This window comes from Aulonocara sp. 'chitande type north' Nkhata Bay, linkage group LG5 (assembly GCF_057382095.1).
Source record: "Aulonocara sp. 'chitande type north' Nkhata Bay isolate Kocher_YH1m ecotype deep benthic linkage group LG5, A_spYH_male_GT1.1, whole genome shotgun sequence".
NCBI lineage: Eukaryota > Metazoa > Chordata > Actinopteri > Cichliformes > Cichlidae > Aulonocara > Aulonocara sp. 'chitande type north' Nkhata Bay.
The window spans coordinates 40,811,212-40,834,542 of record NC_141348.1 but is presented as its reverse complement, the minus strand read 5'-3'; the positions used below and the strand labels follow the sequence as shown (position 1 = coordinate 40,834,542).

The 23,331-nt window shown below is 40.6% G+C and overlaps 1 protein-coding gene across 1 annotated transcript; it reads left to right on the top strand.

The window, feature by feature from the left end:
- Positions 1-317: 317 nt before the first annotated feature.
- On the top strand, positions 318-17,894 carry LOC147331315 (dynactin subunit 2). The gene is made up of 14 exons (XM_086293578.1): positions 318-623; positions 942-1,010; positions 5,136-5,232; positions 5,989-6,050; positions 6,240-6,338; positions 11,105-11,265; positions 11,845-11,998; positions 12,229-12,294; positions 12,559-12,597; positions 12,793-12,870; positions 13,935-14,006; positions 14,599-14,701; positions 15,750-15,841; positions 17,405-17,894. The coding sequence occupies exons 1-14, from the start codon at positions 588-590 to the stop codon at positions 17,489-17,491; spliced, it is 1,215 nt and encodes a 404-aa protein (XP_086149704.1). The 5' UTR covers positions 318-587; the 3' UTR covers positions 17,492-17,894.
- Positions 17,895-23,331: the final 5,437 nt, after the last annotated feature.

The following is a 23,331-nucleotide window of genomic DNA, read 5'->3' as shown; positions in this document are numbered from 1 at the left end:
TCCTGATCGTGAATCATCCTATTAATCGAGGCGTGTTGATCGAGGATCTTTGAACCCATTGATCAAGTTGTTCTTAAAAACAAATACCAAAAAACAACTCTTTGGCGCCATCATGTGACGGCATTATGTTACAACACAGTTACATGTTTTATTTAAAACTAATAAAAAAATGTTATTGAAGAATTTAAGATAATGCATGCGACAGCTAATATCGCGTTTAATAGGAAAATAAAATAAAAAGACCAAAGCCTTATTGAGTCTTATTGGATAAAAGGCGCGCATGCGTGAAAGCGGTGTTCGTTTTCGGGTATGATTGTTTTATTGTCTTCGGTAAGCCGGCGAACTCTTTTCAATTGACGCAGCAGTCGCACGACAGTCCACCTGCCGGTGCCTGTACACAAATCAAGGGCACACGCCGTCACATCAAGCTAGTGACCACATCGGCTTGGAAAGCTCCGCCGGCTGGGAGACTGCTGGCTCATCCATCGTCAGCTTTTGTCATAGTCAGACTCTATCCAGCGATAATTTGCACGTTTCATTACATTCTGTTGTGATTCGTTGGTCTTCTTTTTTCCCTCCCGGTGACCATGGCTGATCCCAAATACGCAAATTTGCCAGGAATTGTAAGTGGCTAACGCTAGCAGACAGATACTGCTAACTGGCAGTGCTATCTCCAGGCTTTGACAGCTAAGTTAGCTAACATCTCTGCCGTTTATTTCGTTGTCTGCTTTTTGTTTTCACTCACCGCGCAGCTGGCATTTACAGTTGTAATCCCGTAGTTGCTTTATTTTTCAGCTAATTCCCCGAGTTGTGCTACGGAACACCAGAAGCAAGGGTTAGGAGATAGTTGTTGTTGAATGGGCCGGGGCGTTGGCCAGGCAAGCTGTAATAACCGGGATGTCTAACTGTTCCTTATTTTGTTTATCTAATTGTTTGCACAGGCGTTTAACGAGCCGGACGTGTATGAAACCGGTGACCTTCCTGAGGATGACCAGGCTCAGTTTGAGTCGGTAAGTGGGCGCCTTTTCCCCCCAAGTTCCCTGTTCTTTAATTTTCTGCACATTCAGCTAACTAGCTAACAAGTGTTTACACGTAGGTTTATGATTGACAGTACGGAATAACAGCTTCTCACTTTTACTGTATAAATTACATGGCAAAGGGCGGATATGTCAGCGGTACTATGCATGTAAATAATCTGTCCCTGTGCCTTTCCTGTCCTTACCAACTCTGCAGGGCGAGTGAAATACTATTTGTAAGACGTGTACAAATACCCCGTTGTTGATGCTCTTGTTTAAAATATAGAGTTGAAGTAGTGAACTTTGTTCATATTTTATACAATACATACAGCTGACTTCCACACATTGTCCCTGTTATGTATGTTTCTTTTTTAAATTATTTTAATATGTTGACAGAACTAAGGCACAAGTGCATAATAAAAACAAAAATGTCAGTAGAAGCATTTTAAAATTGGATTCAGACACTTCAAGCATATCAGCAAACCAAACATTCAGGCACTGCCGTTGTCTTAGAAATCTCTTTTGCTGTCATCAATAGTGATCGAACTCTTGTGACTGCAAGAGTTCAGGCTTGTTTATCAGGACAGCTCTTGGTGAGCTGGTCTGACTTTGGTTTTAACCATGTCTGGGCTATTTTTTCAGACCAGCTGAGAGAATGCTAATTGGCATTTTCCTTCCATGTTTTCATGTTTGCTCTTCCTATTCCCTTGCCCTTGTTTTGACTCTTCCCCCACCCTCCTGGGACCCTAGTTTGTACAAGTAAGACTGGCTCAATTTTTCTCTCAGTGAGCTTAATGCTTTTTTTTAATGCATGTTTTTGTTTTTTTAAATTCCCATAGTCACTATTTCTGCCTCTAATGATTGGAATGATATGAGAAATAGATCAGCGACTCTCTTTGTGCAGTGTAATTCAACCCTTTTTGATTGTTGTGAAGTGGAAGGAATTGATTCTTTTCCTCCTATTCTTGCTGCTCTTTTAAAAATTTCTAAGGGATAATGGTGTTGGTGGTTATTCAGCAGAACTGATTTACTCTTTCATGCTTTGACAAAGCAGTGAGGGTTCAATTGTGTGCCTGTGTGAGCGTGAAGCTTTCGGCAGAATAAATGTGTTTATTTGTTCTAGGGATTTCTCTTTTTAACCTGCTGTCATGTTCTAATAATTGCTTCTTGGCTAACTCCACTGTTCTGACTAACTGGACATTTTAACGGCCTCTTTACAATGCGTGATAACTTCTTACAGGTTCATTGAGCAAAATGGATATAAAAGAAAGTCACTCACAGTCTGCAGTAGACCTTTTAAATGATCAATAATGAGACTCGTGAATGCCTATTGAGAATAGTTTGTTGTGCTTTACATAAAATAAGCAGAAATATGTCAAGTGCGCGTTCCACCTATGTTGTTCTCATGTTGTAGTAATGTAGCCAGACAAAAATGAAGCTTTGGAAATGGCTCTAGCATTGTGTGCTCCACAAAAGTGGTTTCTTAGCCATAGCTCCATAAGCTTGTTTTTGTTCTGTCACCATCCTTTTTGGTTACCTTAGGCAAAAACAATGTGGTTGTGTTGGCCACTGGTTTATACATAATTTCACCTAGGGGTGCAGCAAATTAGCATCTGTACTAATACTGACTAATGGAATGTATGCGGCATGTAACACAGATCAACATTGAGATGACTGCTTCTTTGCTGCTGTCATTATAAAATTCTTCCCTTTTTGGCAAACTACATACTAATTGTGTAGTGCCATAGCCAGCTTCCAAGAAAAATCTGTCGAATTAGGTAATCTCCAATTTGATGCTATATTTTTTTTTCTGATGAATTGATTTGCAGACTTTAGTTGAACTAAAACATTGTAAATCACACACTGTACTGGGGCTCTAACTTTGATATAGTTCACCATGTGCTTTGTTTTAGGTTAGCAGATTCATTTAGGATAAACTGCATGTGACTAACTAAGAACTTACTCCAGTTTAATGAGCTGAGGATACATGCATTTGGGGGTTTGACTTGTTTTAGACATCCTCACCCTCCATTCTGAATCATAATTAATGTTTTGAAACACCAGGCTCTTCATTACTATAAAAGGTATCATGAGGGAGAGAAACTTGGTGGTATTAAAGGACCACATTATCACGGTGAATTGGGAAAGACGGAAAGAACTCTGAGACCATCATAAACTGTCTGAGCAAAGTGTCTCCAGGGTGTTTGGCAGCTACTCTCAGAACACTGCTTTCTTTCTTATCTTTCCCCGACCTTGGCCAACTGTTCCTGTTGTGTGCATGGCATGTGATAACCACATTAATCTGTGTTGTCTCTCTCTCTCTCCCCCCTATTTTTTTTTCTCTCCCTCTGCTCTTCTGTTATTTTCTCTAACTCTTTGGAAACCCAAGGAGCTGGTAAGAGCCTGACTAACTCTCCTCTTCCTCCTCCTCCTCCATCATGTCATATGTGTAACTTGTCTAAGGTTTTGTCTCTTTTTATCCTGATGTTTGTGAGCCCACTCATAGCACCTTTGTGTTTGTGTCAGCACTGTTTTAATTCGACCCATTGCATGTGGTTCATCATAATTGATCACTAAAAAGTTTTGATCAAATGATCCATGGTATTTCCAATCACTAATCAAAACCTGTCATTTAGAAAAGAAAGTGTTAGTTACTTCCAGCTGTGGTTCTGCCTTTTCCATTCACTCCACATCGTTTTATCATAGTAAACCTGTAGCACACGGATGACATATTTGTTTGTAAAGATGACACTACAACCAGTCTTTGCTGAAACTATGAATGATCTTGAAATTATCTGGTTGTGTAAAAGCTGGACCAAATAATGGATGTGAAACTCTTGCAGATTCTGATGATTCATGGTTAAAATGGGTTTTAATTTCTATGGGTGTCTGGACTTGGTTGACAATAATACACATAATTCATGATCTTACCGTATGTTTCGGACCATAAGGCACACCGGACTATAAGGCGCATTAAGCGAAACAAAACAGTCAGATATGTCAAACTTTACTCAACGCATTCTTCTTCCTTACTCCACTTCCGTACCATTGATTCATTAATGTTGAATTCTCTGGCAGCTGCTCTATTCCCATGTTGTTGCAGTATGTTAATGACTAACCTCGCATTGCGGTTGATGGATTATCTCAGTTGTTCTACTGACTGAAGTTTGGTCTGTTTACAGCATCCTGCCATGCCACTGCATTTGTCCCTAACCTTCGGGAACCCTCACGTTAGCTTTTATCCAGTGGAAAAAAGTTAGCATTAGCACAACACGCATAGCTGTGTCGCTAGCAATCACGTAGCACATCATTATCTACCAGCTAGTCCAACTTCAGTAACCCTACAAAAGTCACTGCTGTTTAGTTTTCTGTCTTCATTTATGTTGGAAGTGATAGCAGAGCTGTACGTTTGAATTTTTTCAGAAATCTCTCAGTCAGAACATGCTATATGTTTAGGTTGAAATTAGCAAGCTAACTTCCTGCTAACGTCTAACTCCATTAAATTTAATAAATTCTGTTTTCATGGATGCCTGGATGTTAAACTTAATTGTTACACCTGATAAAGCAACAACGCTGATCAGTTTATTAAAGATTAAAGAATTTAAACAGTTTTAACTCTCAGTGATGCCGCAGTGTTCGTTTGACTGTTGTACCTGAAGCGGACACAGTTTTGGACCCAGATTTCTCCTCGAGGCTCCTGACTACAGTAGCCGTAATGCTCAGACAATCCATTAAGTGTTGCAGCTTCGTAGCTTACCAAAGTCGTACTAAAACATTTTTTGACCGATTTTTGAGCGCCGTGTACCACATAAAATCGTTTCGAGCTCAGTAAGCACAACCAGAATTCATACATAAGGCTCACTGGTTTATAAGGCGCACTGTCGATTTTTGAGAAAATTAAAGGATTTTAAGTGTGCCTTATAGTGCGGAAAATACGGTAATCATATTTTTGGGCAGTGATCAGACCAAGGTTTCCTGTCCAAATTTACCAACCTTTCAATGTATTTTAAGTGTACCTGGGGCTTTGAGTCTTTTGGCTCACTGATTCAGTACGGCTAATATAACTGTGTGAGTTTGTTGATGTTCAGCTGACTTTATTTCCTGGTTTTTCAATGGCAGGAGGAGCTTTGCAGTGACAGCGTGGAGAGGATTGTGGTCAACCCCAATGCTGCTTATGACAAGTTCAAAGACAAGCATGTCAGCACCAAGGGACTTGGTCAGTTTCTCATTTTTAATTTAATAACGACGTATTAAGTTGAATAACAAAATATGTGGTGGTATACCACATCATTGCATTAGGTCACATGTTTCTTTATTACATTTTACATCCACTGTGTCTGTCAAATGCACCAATTTACTCCTGAGTTGAGTTACAAATTACAACATCCATGTGTTTTAAGAAAGTATTTATCCTTTATTAAAATGAAATTATATATTTGTGGCTGGTATTAAAAATGTACAGACTTGACTGGAAATTAGTGAATTATCGTGTCACATTTGTAGACAAAAAACAAAGTGTTACTTTAGTCTGTTGCTAACATATCTACCTCGTTAAGGTACAGAATGAAGAAGAGCTGCTTTGGCTTCAGTTAGTTAAGAGATTATTAATTGGTTCATTGAATTAAAGCCTATAAAGTTAACATATTGCTAAAATTGGCAAAAGTAATAAAAAAAGAAAAGTAAATGACACACATTCCTTTGCTTTGTCATTTATTCTCAGTGCTTCTTTGGCTGCCCTGTCTTTAAAATTTTCATCTGCTGTCATTTGTATTTAATTGTTGTATAAGATAAATTTCTTCTTTAGTGTAAAGAAAACAAACATCAATAAATACATGTAAAACAAATTAAAATATTTTATTCCTTCAGTTTGTGCTATAACAAATAGATTTGCATTCTTAGAAACATCAGTTTCAGCTTTTAATGTCGTGTTTGTCACTTTCTCTCTCAACACATTTGTCCTTTCTTTTTCCAGACTTTTCAGACAGAATCAGTAAAAGCAGAAGAGTTGGCTATGAGTCAGGAGAATTTGAGATTGTGAGTATATTCTGTTCAGCAGAAGAACATTACTTTGTTCTCACAAAAAGACTTTTTATTTTGTTCACTCTTGTGTTTGTCATTTCTGATAAAAGTCAGAGAGCATGTGATGCTAGTGGTGTGATCATTTCTCTCAGCTCTTTTGTATATTGAGTAATATTCATTCAGTTTCTCTGCTCTGTGGCTTAGCTTGGAGAGGGCTGTGGAGTGAAGGAGACGCCTCAGCAGAAGTATCAGCGCCTAGTGAATGAGATCCAGGAACTCACGCAGGAGGTGGACACCATCCAGGTAACCTGCAAGCAACAGACGTGTACACACGTCCAAAAGAGCGTGTGAGGGATGATCATTCTTCTACCTGTATTTTAATGTTAGTAGCCTTCCTCCACATTGCTCATAGATCATTTAGTATTGCATTTATTGAAGGGAAGATCAACCATTGAGTTGGAACAATTTCAGCAAATCTAATCCAAAGCCTAATCTGATGAATACCTGAGTGTTAGTGAGAAGAGGGTTCATCTTAAAATGGCATAGCAGGTTGGCTAAACTGGCTGGTGCCACCAAGGCAAAGACTAGTGAGCTTCCTGAAAGCCTGCCTCAGGTATGCTTTTATCAACACCTGACTAGGTGTGGCCAATTAGCACCAGCTGAACACACTGAGGAGATTAGGGGCTGCAGAGGGGCGTAACAATGCACTAAAGCTAAAGCACACTGTGAAAATTTGCTAGATTACAACCAACAATGTTGATTAACAAAGTTTCCTTCCTGTCATCGTGCAAGAAATGGCTCACCCTCAAATTTAAATTTTATTTGTCGCACACACAACCATACATATTCATACATAAGGCACACGGGATTATAAGGGGCACTGTCGATTTTCAGAAAAATCAAAGGTTTGATTTTAAGTGTGCCGTATTTTCCAAACAACACGGTAATAACGACGGCCCGCTAGCATGCGCTACCAAAAATAGTGCTTTGTTGTGTATCTGACGGACGAAAGCTAAACCAGTTCCACACCAGTGAAGTTGCAGCATTTCTACAAACCAGTTCTGGTTCATCTGTTTCATTTAACGATCCACTTTCGCTCTACTCATTCTGCGTCGCCGCCATGTGTATATGTAAACATAGGCACTGCGCATGCGCGTTTTACCCATATTCTATCGCAATATGTCATTTTCCTATCGTTGCCCAAAATTACACAGGTATTACCGGTATGATATAGCCCAGCCCTAGTCCATCATAATCTTCCTAGCTTTGGTCTTGCACCGCTTGGTGTAGATGGACAGCAGGTCAGGAAGCTCTGATCGAATGATGCGTTCGGCTGAGCGCACCACTCTTTGCAGATCTTGTCTGTCCTGCTTGGTGCTGTTCCCAAACTAGGTGCAGATGTTTCCCATCAAGACTCTCTCGATGGTGCAGGAGTAAAAGTTCTTGAGCACCCTCAGCAGCAGGTGGAAGTCTCTAAGGCTTCTGAGGAAGAAGAGACACTGGTGGGCTTTCTTAACCAGAGTGTTAATGTGGCAGGACCATGACAGGTCCTGAGTGATGTGGACACCCAGATACCGTAAACTATCCACTCTCTCCACTGGCGTGCCACTGATGATGAGGGGCTTATAATTCCTCGCCTGCTTTGTAGTGAAGTCCACGATCAGCTCCTTAGTCTTGCTGACATTTAGGAGGGGGTTAATTTCCTGTCACCAGGTCTCCAGGTTCATAATCTCCTCCAGGTAGGCCTTCTCGATGTTGTCAGAGATCAGGCCCACAACAACAGTGTCGTCAGCAAACTTGACAATGGAGACAGACAGGGGAGGCGGCGTGTGTTTAATGGTGAACAACAACTGGTGCAACAGTGCGAACGTTGTTCCTCTCACACGCTCCTGCACACCAAATCTGGAACTACTGTCCATCATGTGTCGTCCTTTTTATCTACCTCGGGAATTTACATCGGTCATTGTAAGTGCCGTTTATATTCCACCACAAGCGGACACGGTCACCGCCTTATGCGAGCTGCATGAGGCACTCACACAGCACCAGACACAACACCGGGACGCTGCGCTTATTGTGAGGGGGGACTTTAATAGCGCCAACCTCAAACGCGCAGCGCCGAACTTTTATCAACACATCACCTGCCCCACCAGGGGTGAAAGGACACTGGACCACTGCTACACTACGGTCAAGGACGGCTACAAGGCACAATCCCGCCCTCCGTTTGGCAAATCTGATCACGCCGCCATCTTCCTCATGCCAAAATATAAACAAAGGCTGAAACAGGAAGTTCCGGTTCAGAGGAAGGTCGCGCGCTGGACGGATCAATCGGTGGCCGCGTTACATGACGCACTCGATGACGCAGACTGGGGCATGTTCAGAAACAGCTCCGACGATGACGTCAACGTGTTTACGGAAGCGGTTGTGGGATTCATCGGGAAACTAGCGGATGATACCGTGGAGACAAAGACTATCACAACGTTTCCCAACCAGAAGCCGTGGGTGGATAAAACCATCCGCAACGCTCTGAGATCCCGCACCGCTGCCTACAACACGGGACTCACAACGGGGGACATGGACCCGTACAAAGCCGCGTCATATAACGTGCGGAGGGCGGTGAAAGAGGCGAAGCAGCGCTACGGGAGGAAACTAGAGTCACAACTCCAACAGAGTGACTCTAGGAGCCTGTGGCGGGGACTAAGGACAATAACGGACTATAAAGCACCAACAACCGGTATGACGAACGCGGACGTGACTCTGGCAGACGAGCTGAACACTTTCTATGCTCGCTTCGAGGCTGCAGCTAAGGTCAAATTCAAATTCAAATTTTATTTGTCACGTACACAGTCATACACAGTACGATATGTAGTGAAATGCTTGGACAACTGCTCGTGACCTAAAGAGAACAAAAAAGGAAAAGGCTATGAATAAGATAGGAAATAAATATGAAAAATTAAAAAGGGTAAATTTAACTAAGAAGGAATAAAATATAAATTAAGGTTAAAAATGAAATAACTGTACAACACAAATTAGAATGAAGGGTAATTTAACTGGGAAGGAATAAGATAAAATATATAAATTAAAGTTGAAAATAAAATAACTGTACAACAAAATACACAATATAGAACTATATAAGAATGTATGAAGAAATCTAAATATAAATAAATATATACACAATAACAGCAGCTGTACAAGTATTAACTGGAAATGAAGAATATAGTGACCAGTGTTGTGCAAAAACAATGTCCAGAATGTCCAGTGTGTGTGTGTAAGAACCATATGTGTGGGTCAGTACTGTGTGGTGGTGTGATTGAGAGACCGTATCGCCTGCGGGAAGAAGCTCCTCCTCAGTCTCTCTGTGTTGGTCTTCAGGGAGCGGAATCGCTTTCCTGACCTCAACAGAGAGAACAGTCTGTTGTTGGGATGGCTGAGGTCCTTCACCATCTTCCTGGCCTTGGTCCAGCACCGCCTGCTGTAGATTGAGTGCAGGTCAGGGAGCTCGGAGCGGATGGTGCGCTCAGCTGACCGCACAACCCTCTGTAGAGCTCGTCTGTCCTGCATGGTGCTGTTCCCGAACCAGGTTAAGATGTTTCCCGCCAGGATGCTCTCTATGGTGCACGAGTAAAAGTTCCTGAGCACCTTGGAGGGCAGTTGGAAGTCTCTCAAGCGTCTGAGGTGGTAGAGACGCTGTCGGGCCTTTTTCACCACGGTGTTGATGTGACAGGACCATGACAGGTCCTGCGTGATGTGAACTCCGAGGTATTTGAAGCTGTCCACTCTCTCCACTGGGCACTCGTTGATGACGGGGGTCTGGTAGTTCCTCTCCTGCTTAGTGCTGAAGTCCACTATCAGCTCCTTTGTCTTACTGACGTTTAGAAGGAGGTTGTTCCTCTGGCACCAGTTCTCCAGATTCCTAATCTCCTTCAGGTAGGCCGTCTCGTTATCAGAGATCAGGCCCACCACGACGGTGTCGTCAGCAAACTTGATGATGGTGGTGGAGCTGGTAGTGGCCACGCAGTCATATGTGTACAAAGAGTACAGCAGGGGGCTCAGAACACACCCCTGGGGGGCTCCAGTGCTGAGAGTGGTGGAGGCTGAGACATGTCCGCCCATCCTTACTGCCTGTGGTCTGCCAGTTAGGAAGTTGGAGATCCACTGACAGCAGGCGGTGCCGGACCAAGGCCAGGAAGATCGTGAAGGACCTCAGCCATCCCAACAACAGACTGTTCTCTCTGTTGAGGTCAGGAAAGCGATTCCGCTCCCTGAAGACCAACACAGAGAGACTGAGGAGGAGCTTCTTCCCGCAGGCGATACGGTCTCTCAATCACACCACCACACAGTACTGACCCACACATATGGTTCTTACACACACACTGGACTTTCTGGACTTTGTTTTTGCACAACACTGGTCACTATATTCTTCATTTCCGGTTAATACTTGTACAGCTGCTGTTATTGTGTATATATTTATTTATATTTAGATTTCTTCATACATTCTTATATAGTTCTATATTGTGTATTTTGTTGTACAGTTATTTTATTTTCAACTTTAATTTATATATTTTATCTTATTCCTTCCCAGTTAAATTACCCTTCATTCTAATTTGTGTTGTACAGTTATTTCATTTTTAACCTTAATTTATATTTTATTCCTTCTTAGTTAAATTTACCCTTTTTAATTTTTCATATTTATTTCCTATCTTATTCATAGCCTTTTCCTTTTTTGTTTTCTTTAGGTCACGAGCAGTTGTCCAAGCATTTCACTACATATCGTACTGTGTATGACTGTGTACGTGACAAATAAAATTTGAATTTGAATTTGACAACTGTTCATGCTCATTGCAGTAAATGTTTCTGTATTGTTCACATTAAGTTTTATTTGCAATTCTGTATTTTTGATTGGTTAGCGAGCAATATGGTCTAGAAGTAGATCCATATGCCTTTATTTACAAAAGCTAATCCAAAAATATTATATGATCAAATAATAATGCAAAAATATTAGTGTTTGATACTGCACTACACACAGATTGTATTACCTGGCATCAAAGATGTATGTGTCTCTCTGCGTCCAGGCTGCCACAAAGGAAAGTAATGCAGAGGAGCGCCTCACTCCAGTGGTGCTGGCCCAGCAGGCAGCCCAGCTCAAACAGCAGCTGGTTTCAGCCCATCTCGACTCACTGCTTGGACCACAGGCACACATCAACCTGGCTGACCCAGATGGCGCACTGGCCAGGTGAGTTGGCTGGAGTTAACAAGACAATGAAGCACAAACGAGGGCAAGCACCTGGAACCTGAAACTTAACACCACAGTCTGTTAGATCGTGCCAGCACTGTGATCTGAGAAACTGAAATGCTTGGGAAGAAAGAGGGTGCTCTGGAGAAATGGAGAGAATAAGAGTGATTGATATGGGAATTGGATTTTCCAAGCTTTAACCAGATATAATGAGATGGAGTAGTAAGGAAATAAGATTAATTGTACACATAAATGTTGCTGATCTCAAAGGGCATAGCTACCAGGAGCACAACACAACTAAGTGACAGATGATTGAGGGAGGGGAAATTAACTAAAAGGACACAAATCTTTGAAAAATGCCAGCGCCCAACTGAGCATAAGCAAAGGAAGCCGTGGGCTTAAAAGGGGAAAACACAAATGAGAGAAAGTGAGGAAAACACCTTCACAAACCTTCACTTGCAGTTAATAACACTGACTTAAAGGATTGAGAGGGAGGGAGGACCACACTCATGGCAGCACATGGGGTTGGTAACAATGGTGAACATATTATCCCTTTGTGTCTTTCTTCCCTTCTCATAGGCGTCTGCTCACCCAGCTGGAAGCCGCTAAGGGCAGCCGTGGCAGCTCTGCAGGAGACTGCAAGCCGACAGCATTAACTAAGGGCCCAGATGGAGTGGTACTCTACGAGTTACACAGCAGACCAGAGCAGGAGAAATTTAATGAGTCTGCCAAGGTAAAGAGGAAAGAGAGGTGGATAAATGTCTGTGATGAATGCACACATAAAATGAGGCTGTATGGTCTCCTCGGCCTGCTTTGTTTCTGTTCTTCTGAGTGGAATGTCAGAATACTAGATGGCAATAAGCAGGACAAAAGGAGGAAGGCATACATGTGGGTGTTTGTGTGTCTCTTGTGGGATGCTTGTTGTCACTGCCAGCCATGTGTTGCCCTGTTCCGTCTCTGTAGATGGCGGAAGTGGAGAAGCGTCTAGCTGAGCTGGAGATGGCTGTTGGCTCAGGATCAGACAAGCAGGTACACACACAGTCCCGCTGTCTCTCTCTCTCTCTCTCAAACACACACACACACACACACACACATTGTCTTCATGGGTCTTTGCTCTCATTCGCACTAATTCTGTGTGCCTGTCTCTATGTCACACTCACAACAGAATTTTCTTGCTTCTGTTTTCAAGTAAAATAAAAAATAAAATATTCCACTTGATTTATGTAAATTCAAGCGGTGGCTTTGTTGTTTCTTGTTAAAATGCATTTTTCCCTCTTCACATTTACTTTATAGGGACCTCTGAGTGCTGGTGCTCAAGGAACCAGTTTGATGGTAAGAACACACTGTGGAGTTTGTCTCTCTATTCAAAACTCTGGGTATCTGATGTGCAGCCAGAGAACTGGGTCATACTTCAAAGGTGACATCAGTTCCTTCAAGTTTGTTTATTGCTGCTGTGCCAGTAGGAGGAACAAAAACCTAAAGTTTTGTGCTTGATCTTATATATAAACTTGTCCTCCTTTGTATCAGGACACCATAGAGCTCCTGCAGGCAAGGGTCAGTGCTCTGGACTCTGCTACTCTGGATCAAGTGGAGGCAAGACTGCAGGTGATTACTCCCCGTACAGCATTACAGCACAGTGTTAGGAGGAGGCAGCCTTTCCATATGAAGTGACAAGACAGTTGCATCTTGATTACATTCGTACATCAGTTTTTTTTCCTAGATGCATTTTGGTTTGAAAGGGTAGTGGGTTTTGGTTTTTGTATATATTTTGCTCTCTTTTGAGTTTCATCCATTGCGTTTAGTACAGAAGCAGGCCTGGATGTGTCAGTTGGAGGGGCATCTGGACTGTAGCTTTTGTATCTAACAAAAACTAAAAAACATTTTGCTTTTCTGCAAGAACTCATCCCATTTCTCTATAGCAGTTATTCACAAAATCAAGAGCGCTGCAGCCCACTTAAAAACTATAAAATCCAACCGGAATTTAAATTTGTCTTAAATCTTCAGTCTAATCAAAATATAACAGAAAATTATGTATTTCTTTGAAAATTGTATTTTAAAAAAAATAGCAACAAATGGTTGGCTTTAAATTCCTAATGCTAATCCGGTCATATGCATATTGTTAAGGCCAGTGTAGCCCACCTGCCACTGGGACACAAACTTCAATACAAGAGCATTCAGTTTTTGCCCAGAATAAAGAGTAATATCACAAACTAACCACCGCCTAGCACCAGTTTTCATTCAGTTTTTATGTAATTAAATTAATATAAATATGTAACTGTACATACTTGTAAGTAATTTCAAACTGCGGCCCAGCTGCAGTTCCTTTGTGGCCCAAAAAGTCACTCTGAGGAGGTCTTTAGGTCACTGCTTGCTTTTTAAGAACAACATATACCTGAAACCTAAGGAGAACGTTCAGAATGGAGGGTATTACACAAAGCTTAGGTCGGTCCAGCTTTGAGTCAGTGCTTTTATAGTTTGTGCCTTAATGTTTGGCTACTTTGTTGCTCAGCTGATAAATATCTTTAGTTTTAAAATATGCCACAGTGACCATGATGTTGGGTTACTTGTGACATAGTTTGCAGTGAAACACTAGTTGCCCCTGAGTGGTACCTCTTGCAAAATTAGAATAGATTACCGTATACGTATAATGTATTTTTTCTCTCCTGCAGAGTGTCCTCGGGAAGATGAATGAGATTGCTAAACACAAGGCAGCGATTGAAGACGCTGAAACACAAAACAAGGTTAGTGACCCCTGACCACCTTCAGTATCGAATAAAGGCTGTAATAATTGCAGATCTGTTTCTTTACAACTTCCAGGCTCAAACTGACCGCATGTGATTTGTCTACTTTGAGGCTGTTTCAGTAAATGTTTCTTCTGGACAGACATTTGCAATCATTAGAGCTGAAATGTTTTCATCAGTGTTAAGGTTCTCGTTCCAATAAGTGTATATTTACAAAAGTCTGGTAACAAGTGGGAAGAATATTGTTTATACAATTTCAGCTTAATGCTGATATTTCAAACTGCCCACATTCATAGCCAAACATTCATAAGAGCCAAACCAAAGTGTAATTGAATAGTTTGTTTTTAGTTTGTTCTTTCTAAATAATGAATCGATTCAGGATCTGACTAACAGATTTCATGCATTCACGTGTTGTATATGTAGTTGACCAGCAGAGGGCAGGCTATGCTAATTATATAATTTCTATGAATAACGGTATAAATGGTTGGTTTGTGTTAGGTATATTGCTGTTTTAGAAAAATATTGTATTTGACCATCTGACAGCTTCTATAAAAATCATTAAATGTGTTTTGGTTTTTTTTTTATCTGCCAGGTGTCAAAGTTGTATGATGTGGTGCAGAAGTGGGATGCCATGTCCACTTCCATACCTCAGGTGGTGCAGAGGCTCGTTGCTGTGAAGGAGCTCCATGAGCAAGGTAACACGCAGGAACTGAAACTGCTCCGTCCATTCACACAAAACCATGAAATGCAGAAGGTGCTGAGGTGTTTCAGGGGTGTAGGAGCTTATTAAAACTCTAACATTAGATGAATGTACTTGGTTAGTGTGTGCCAGTAATTGGCCAATATTGTAATAATGTTGCTCTTGGGGCAAATTTCCCCCCGGTAAGGATCACAATGGAAACATGGATAATTTATGTGCTCTTCTTTTATGTAAGGGGAGACGAACCTTGAAATGACACCCATGAGAGTTCAAGGAGAGAATGTATGTAGGTTAGCGGGGATGGGATGTGGCGTTAAAGGCTGAAAATATGTTGGGTGTTGCCACAGAACATAACAGGGTGTGAACCCAGATCACGTTCCAGGCAGCATATGTGTTGGAGAGTAACATTTGCATCCACTGTGGAAACGTCTGAGAGCGAGACATAAGATGAAACTAAGGGAAAACGGGATTCAAATAGATAATGGAATTAGCCTAAACCGTGCCGTTCTATTATAACAAAGGGCAAAAAATCACTGAGAGGGGAGACTCAAAATGGTAACGGAATTAAACTAAATCTTGCAATACTGCTAAACACCCCCTTGGGGTAACAGAGATGCATGATATTATATATATCACATTATCATCTTTTTATTATTTAGCACATGAAAGCGGAACCTTGGCATTAATAGATTATATTGATAATTCAGTTCTGAGAGCTGAAGGAGGTCATTTATCATCCAGCCTCTCTCTGCACCGATCTGTCACACATTGCAGCTTCTTTGCTCGACAGAGCTTAGCTGCACCTTTTTTCTTCTGATCTTTCTTTACCAATAAAGGAAAACTTGAAAAAGAAAATACTTAGTTTAATCTTTCAAGCTGCCGTTCATCACTGTTAGATTAGGTTTGCATCAATTCCTTTGCCCTTCTCCTTCAGCTGACAACAAAGACATTTCATTTTTTAGCAGATGTTTTGAATTTAAGGATTACTTACTTCCTGTCCTTTATCTAATTCTCCCTTTTCACTTCAACCCTCTATCTCACAGCCATGCAGTTTGGCCAGCTGCTGACACACCTGGATACCACTCAGCAGATGATCAACAACTCCCTGAAGGACAATAATACCCTGCTAACACAGGTGAGAAGTTCATAGACCTGTTGAACAATTGTAGCAACATAAATAATTTCTAAGCGCTGCAGGGAGAGTAGAACTCAGCAGTTTTATCCACTTAAACGGTCAGCTTGAATGAGCCACTGCAGCCATGGTAAACTTGGCACTGGCCAGCAGAAATGTGTCACAGTTCGATATAAAAAGACGCCAGCAGTTATACAGTTGCTGTCGTTTTATAGAAACGAACGTTTCTGCAGTAATTGGTAGAAACTTTGTGAACCACTTTTTCACAATAGCAGATGAAAATGTTAGATTTGGTGTGAAAGAAAAACTTGACATGTTCAAACACTTGGCCGTAACCTCTTTGTATGTGTAGTGAATGAGTGGAAAAAGTGTCCTCTAATACCCTTCAGAGTGCACAGCCGAGGCAGCTTTTCACAGCTAGAAGTAACAATCTAACCAACTACAGCTTCCCATTACGAGGACAGAAGCTCTGTAAAGCCTCTCAGGCAATAATCAGTCTGTGCTTTCACAGTTCAAGGCTTCTGGCAGGAGGGACCAACCAGTGCCTCAATCCAGTAAAATGTATTTTGTTTTTCTTTACAATGTTTTGGTGTCACAGAGGCTAGTTAAGTCTGACATTTCAGTTTCTTATCAACACTGAAATGTTTGTTTTTGGTTTTTGTGTAGCCTTCTGAAACAATATTGTCTAATAATAATTGTCATCAGTGAAGGTTGGGCGATCGGACGAATATATCGACCAATCGACGATAGGCTGAGTCTTTCACCGATCATTTTTACAAGAGCAATGTTATGTATTTATTTGCCCATGAGTGAGTTTGCTAATAATGTTGGTTGAAGTTAAGAGAAGCAGTCAATAGAAGAAATAATAGCAGTGTTTTAACAGCTCCCTCTTCCAGCTGCAAACAAATGCAGAGATTCATTTACTCAAACTCATAACAGAAAGAAAGATGGTAGCCCATGTTCAGAAAAAACAAAAACATTTTATTTAGATTAAAAAAAAAACAAAAAAAAAAAACGGTGGGGAGGGAAACAAAGAGAAACTGTCTTCTTTTTTTTCCCACTCTAACCGTGTTTACAGGCCGTTCCAGTGTTTGTCTTACACACTAAACCAAGCAACAAATCCAAAATTAAACAAAAAGTAAGTTAAAAATCAAAATGTCTCTTCCAGCGAACACATATAAATAAATGACTAATCCAAAAAGTAGCTATATTAATTCTGAACCAAACAAGAAAAGAATGTAAAATATTACATTGCTCCGCCCATCAAAAAGTCACCTGCGTGAATATATCATGTATCGTCTATTGGAAAATTTTTACATATCGCCCAACCTTATCATCAGTAGCACTTTTCCTACATGACTCAGGTATATGAATGTTTAACAGGGCTGCACCTGATTGGTATTTTGTTTGAATTATGGCAAAGGTTTCCATATTTAAGCACCTTCCTTTCTTTTCTCTTACCGATTATTTAGCTTTTTCCTTACATCCTCTCTCCCCGTCCCATCAGTCTCTCGCACGCACTTCTGGAGTTAGCATTCTCTCTAATTCTTCTTCTTTTTTTACCAGGTTCAGCAAACGATGAAGGAAAATCTTGTGGCTATAGAGGAGAACTTTGCTGCACTAGACCAGAGGATGAAGAAGCTTTCAAAATAAACGGTGGCAGAGTTTTAGAGACCGGGTTGTTTTTATAATTATTAGATTAGAAAATTCTACCATTCCTTTTGGACCTTCATGCGATTTTTGGTAAAATGAAATGGATGAAAAGAAAAACGGTGTAAAGCGGTGTAGAAATAAAGATCTATTGTCCTAAGTTGTTGTAGCTGAAGCACGTATGTGCGAGCATCAGGGCCGTGTCACCGAAGGACAGCTTGTAAATATGCCTGTGTACCTTATTGTTTCTTCACGCTCAGTCGCTTGTAACTATATTATTATGACTGAGACAGCAGACACCACAGACAAACTTTTAATCTGCTTTGTCATTGCCTACAAGTTCACTGTATTATTCATCTGTGGTCATGGAAACTGATCAATAAAACAAAGTGCTGTAAGGCCCGCCTCCTTTCATGCCTTTTATTTTTTAAACATGTAATTATTGACCTAGCTTCCTGTCTGAAAAACTAAGTTTTGTGAAATACTGATGATCAAATGTTTTCCACCCTTTAAACAAAAAGATCCTGGTCATCAGTAATTAGCTGTTGGTGTTATGCTTTTAATAAGAAGCTGTAGGAGACTCACAGATGGCTAATTGAATTCTAAACTGACCTGTCAAAATAAAGTCTTCATTTGTGGTTGTGCTCAATATGTATGACCACTGGGTGGCAGCATAGCATCAAGCCCAAACAGAATCCTAGGACGAGGCCAAATAAACCCATAAAAGCAGATTAGTCACCCACTTTGACATATTTGTTTCTAATTAAGCTTCCCATATTTTATTACACATACCCCAACTCTGATTTTTAGGTCTAGACTCTAAATCCACCCTCATTCTGTGGCCTGTAACTCTGTTTGTCTCCTGCTTTTCTCTGTTTGTTGTTGTCGTCAGCATGTCTCTGCTTGCTGCTTCTAATTTTCATATTCATATAAGTATGTATGTATAAATGTACATGCTTTGTACAGCACCGAAAGCTGTGTAAATGGGATTTATAGAAATACATTCTACTTGCTCACGTTTACTTTCTAATTTCGTAAATCGTAACTTGATATTTTTAACTAGTTGGGGTTAAGCTGGTGGGGAAAAAAAGGAAAAAAACTTAAGAGTTATTTAACACAAAACCGTGTTTCATTACAAATCGTTATGTTATTTGACCTTTACTTCATGTCCCTCCCTGTCTCTCATAGCATTCTGCTTGTCATAACAGGGCAGTATTACAACACTTCACAGGACAGTTATTTTAAAAAAAATTAAAAGGTTAAGTATTGTAGAAACTGTTGCACTAGAATAAAGGCAAACAGCAAAGTTAAAGCAGGAACAGAAAGCACCCAGTCGAGTAGAAACCTAAATGTAAAAGGATTATTTCTGTACGCTGCCTTTTGACAAGTAAAAACAGGAGCCACTAAATGAATTTAAGGTCAGTCTCAAATCCATCTAGTAGTTGTGCGTGTGTAAAAAGCATTTATTCAAAAAGCTGGCTCCTGTCTGAAGTCAAGTGATGGGATTAGTGACAAAGGCCGACAGATAGCATACAGCAGGGCGAGGATCAGGTGCTTGTGGTGAGTCATTCAGATACATCAGCCCCTGCGAGTTAGGTAACAGCGAGCCTCTCGCAAGTGGATTAATAGTTTACTGAGCTACGAACATTGCCCCAAAAGAAACACGCAGCCAGAAGTTAGGTTTCATGCCTTTGACATGCGCTCCATTTTTGGACTCGTGTACTTAAACCTGACCCTGAATTAGATACGACGTTTGATAAAGCCTCTGTTACCAAGCCTGTGGATCATTTCTTTACTTTAGCTGATTATTATGTCTGTGTCTCTCAGCCTATATTACATCTGTCCTTTTATTCCAAAGAGTTATGTGCTGACTGTGGACTCCAGCTTACCAGTTTCCCTTACATGTGGGAGAGCTGCCTGCTCGGACAAGACGTATCAAGTGTAAGTTTCAGGGAATTAGTTCCACAGATCCAACTTAGAAGGGAATGCCACAGATGAGCACAGAGACGTACAGTGTACTGTATATCATGTTATACCACATTTGTCCTTCTATTTCGGGTGCGCTAGATTGGGTCAGCTCAGCCCCATCTGTTAAGAGACACTTTAACACAATCACAAACTGACTATTTAGCAAGAGCACAAAGTATTTATTGAACAGCTGTATTATCTTTTAATGTGGAAATTTAAGGAATGATTAAATACATTTTAAGAGAAAGGTTTAAATCCAAAAAGCACAAACAATAAATATTGTCTCTGCAGTATAAATGTAGCTGCTTAAATACTGAATGTCAGCACCAGAAGCTTTTACTCTACTGGACAAAGTAAATATTAAAGTCCTCTGGCAGCACAGAGCAGCTGAACACAGAGGAGGCAGAAGGGAGCACCAATTGCTCTAAAATCTCTGTTTCTGGTGCTGATATGGGAAAAACTAGAATGAGAGGAAGAAAAGGATGGTGTAAGAGCCTGGAGTGTGTGTTTCGCTGCCAGAATACCCACCTGTTCAGACAGGCGTTTAAAGTTTAATGCGCTACAGTCTTTCGCTTTAGCTTTTTGTTGTTGTTATTGTTTTTATCCCTTTTTTTCAATTTCTCTTTTATCTTTGACATATGAATGAAGAAATCCAGAATAATGCATGTAGATAATAACAGCTCTGCCGTGCTGTAAAGATTTTCGATATAATCGTGAAATTTTAATTTAATTTAATTTACCACCCTGTTACTTCCACCTCAGAAATAACAAATAGAACAAGTAATAAAAGAAGTCCAAAAACCTGAATGGGTTTGAAGGAGAGAAGAGGTGAGTGGAGAAGAGCTTTTACGGGTTTTACAGTCGTGCGGCACAATGAGGCTTGAAGACGGGGTACAGATGGGTGAGGCTCAGAGGTAAGCAGGGCTAAACACGCTAACAAGATTGTCTGCGAAGTCATCCCAAAGCTCCGAACACACAAATCTCACCAGGCAGATGTGATGCATAGCTGATGAATCTGGACGAGCTGTGATTGAGTGCTGAAATCATTTCAAACTTTAAGAGCTCTGAGATAGTTTGCTGCTTCGCGTGAATGCTGGCTGTCCTGTATTTATAAATGAAATGATAGATGGGGAAAGTTCCTGAGGGGAAAACTGCAAATTAGTTGATTAATGGGCATCAGCACACAATAGAGAATTGCATTATTGGTCTCAGCTGAGATGAGCATTGACAAGAGAGATGAATGTAGTAACTAAAGAGGCCTCGAAGCTTAATGACAAAGCTAAAAAAAATATATATATCTGTTGGCAAAATTTGCCTTAAAAAGTATAACCAGTGTATGTTTGTCTAAGAACCACTGATTATTGTGTACTAATTTAGGATTTGGTTAATGCATTTTACACTTTACAAGAAGGTCTCTCTGTTTGTTGTCAGGGTGACCAAGAAAACAGTTAAAACACACCATGAGAAAGAGCAAGGCAGGATACAAAAAAGGGATTTACTGTATCACCAGCACTTGTTAACAGCTGTATCAGTTGGTCTCAGTTCAGAGGGATTCCGACAGCTGGTGTGTGTGTGTGTGTGTGTGTGTGTGTGTGTGTGTGTGTGTGTGCGTGTGTGTGTGTTTGTCGGGAGGAACTGGGTGTGGAGTCTTGACCAAGGGCATAGGACAGAAAGAGGGGAGCGTGGTATAGTGGCTGGAAAATTCTCCAGACTCTTTCTGCCTGTAAAACAAAAGTCAAGAGTTTATTTTCAAGAGATAACAACCACTGTCCCTTTAATTTCATTTACCTTATTTTGCTGTCCTTGCTGATTGTTTATTACATTTCAAGCACAAAGGCTTCTTTTAAATCTGTGTGGCAGCACAACAAAGAACCATATTTTCTGCATCGATAACCCCGTAAAGGCTGGGTTCTTTCACTTGTCATATTTCTAATAAATAAATATAAACATAATATTACTTTACCGGGCTGTTTCTTGCTTTATTTTGTGTGAACTGTGAAACACAATTGTGTTGTTATTATGTTGGTTTCACAGAAATAGTTTTTAAAAAAAGAAGGCAAAAACATATTCAGCCAACATCTCCAAAAGCTGATCCACACAAGCAGACAATTTAGACTCTGCAGGACTTGTTTACACTCTGTTACCTCAGAGCATGAAAAGGAACAGAAAAACAAATGCATTGTCTATACCAGTCTTTATCTTTGTTTTATTTTTTACTTTTTGAAATTATATATATTTTTTAAAAAGGTGACAATCGATTAGAAAGCAGGGGTCATCGTCATTAGAGCGTAATAACAGTCTAAAAAATATGCAACCTAGATTTGGGGTTGTAAACAGTGTTTTATAATGACTACAACACAGACGACGGGACTGACAAAATAAACAGACGGCATGGGTGGAGAGGGAGGGGTGTAGCGAAAGTATGCTCAACTACTCAGCAACAGCCACTCAAGTCGTGACGTGTTCACGGTGCTTCCTGCAGCGCCTTAACCCGGGTCCTAGAGACAGTATTTGAGCTTTCTATTCGCTACTTGGCGCTGTTGCTATGGGGCTGTGCATGTTGAGGCGTGCACGTTGCACCGTGCATGGAAAACAGTTTGCGTGTGCTGACTGAGAGTCTATGGTTGGGGCAGAAAGTGTCAGGAGCAGGTTAAAGAAACCGCATCGAGAGCATAAACATGATGAAACCAGATTTGATTCCGCCACTTTTTATTGTATTTTTTTTTTATTGTTGCTGTTGTTATTGTTGTTTACCTTCTTTAATGTCGACGATCCAACATTGTGACTACCGCAGGACAGTGAAGCATGGCTCCCCGTGCGTCTGAGGCGATGACCTCGTTGAACTTTAACCCACAACAAATATTTATGCAGGTGGTTTATTATCTGTATTTTAGTCTGTGGGAGTTTAACTAGACTTTTATAAATTATGTAAACAACTTTCATGTGTTATTAATATCTAAAAAATATGTTATATAGGTCCAGGTAGAGGTGAAACGCTACGATATTCATATTATTAAGTTTACAGTATACTGTAAGAGGATGTTTACATGTGAAGAGTGACACCCCAGGAACTTATGTTGTTCTGTAAGTGCAAGTTACACAAATATGTCAACAAGCACCCGATGTTTTACTATATATATGCGACAAATATATTTTGTGTGTGTGTGTATATATATATATATATATATATATATATATATATATATATATATATATATATATATATATATATATATATATAGAGAGAGAGAGAGAGAGAGAGAGAGAGAGAGATGTTTTTGTTATACAAGTATATATAAGTAACATACCTACAAAACCAGAATTTCTTTTAGCAAAGAACTGATAAATTTCATCATTGCCAGATTAAAACACGGGAGCATTAGTCTGCGGCTGGATCACACCCAGCTCCGCGGGCTCGCGCCACAGACGCTCCACCGGCCGGGCATGTGTTTTCATATCTCGCGCGGAGCAGCAGCAGCAGAGCGCGCGGTATGAAATGGCTGAGAATACGAGCAAGAGTGCAAGTGTGTGCTATGCTGCAAATATTACCTGACAAACACCTAACACATGGCCTCCAAAAAACGCGTTATTTCGACGTTAGTCTGGGTGGGGGCAGGTGGGTTTTTGTCCCCCTCGGACATGCCACGGGGGTAAAAAAACAAAACAAAACAAAAAAACCCAAACCAAAACAAGGCAGGTGTGCGGCGACTGCCGGTGCCACGGACAAACTTTACACAAACACATGGAATCAAAAGTCAGGTAAACGCACGCGGATGGCAACACAATAAATGAACACGTCACGGGAGCAAGTAAGCGCTAAATGGATTGGATAGAAAACAGATTTTAAAAAAAAATTCACAATAAAACAATTAGTA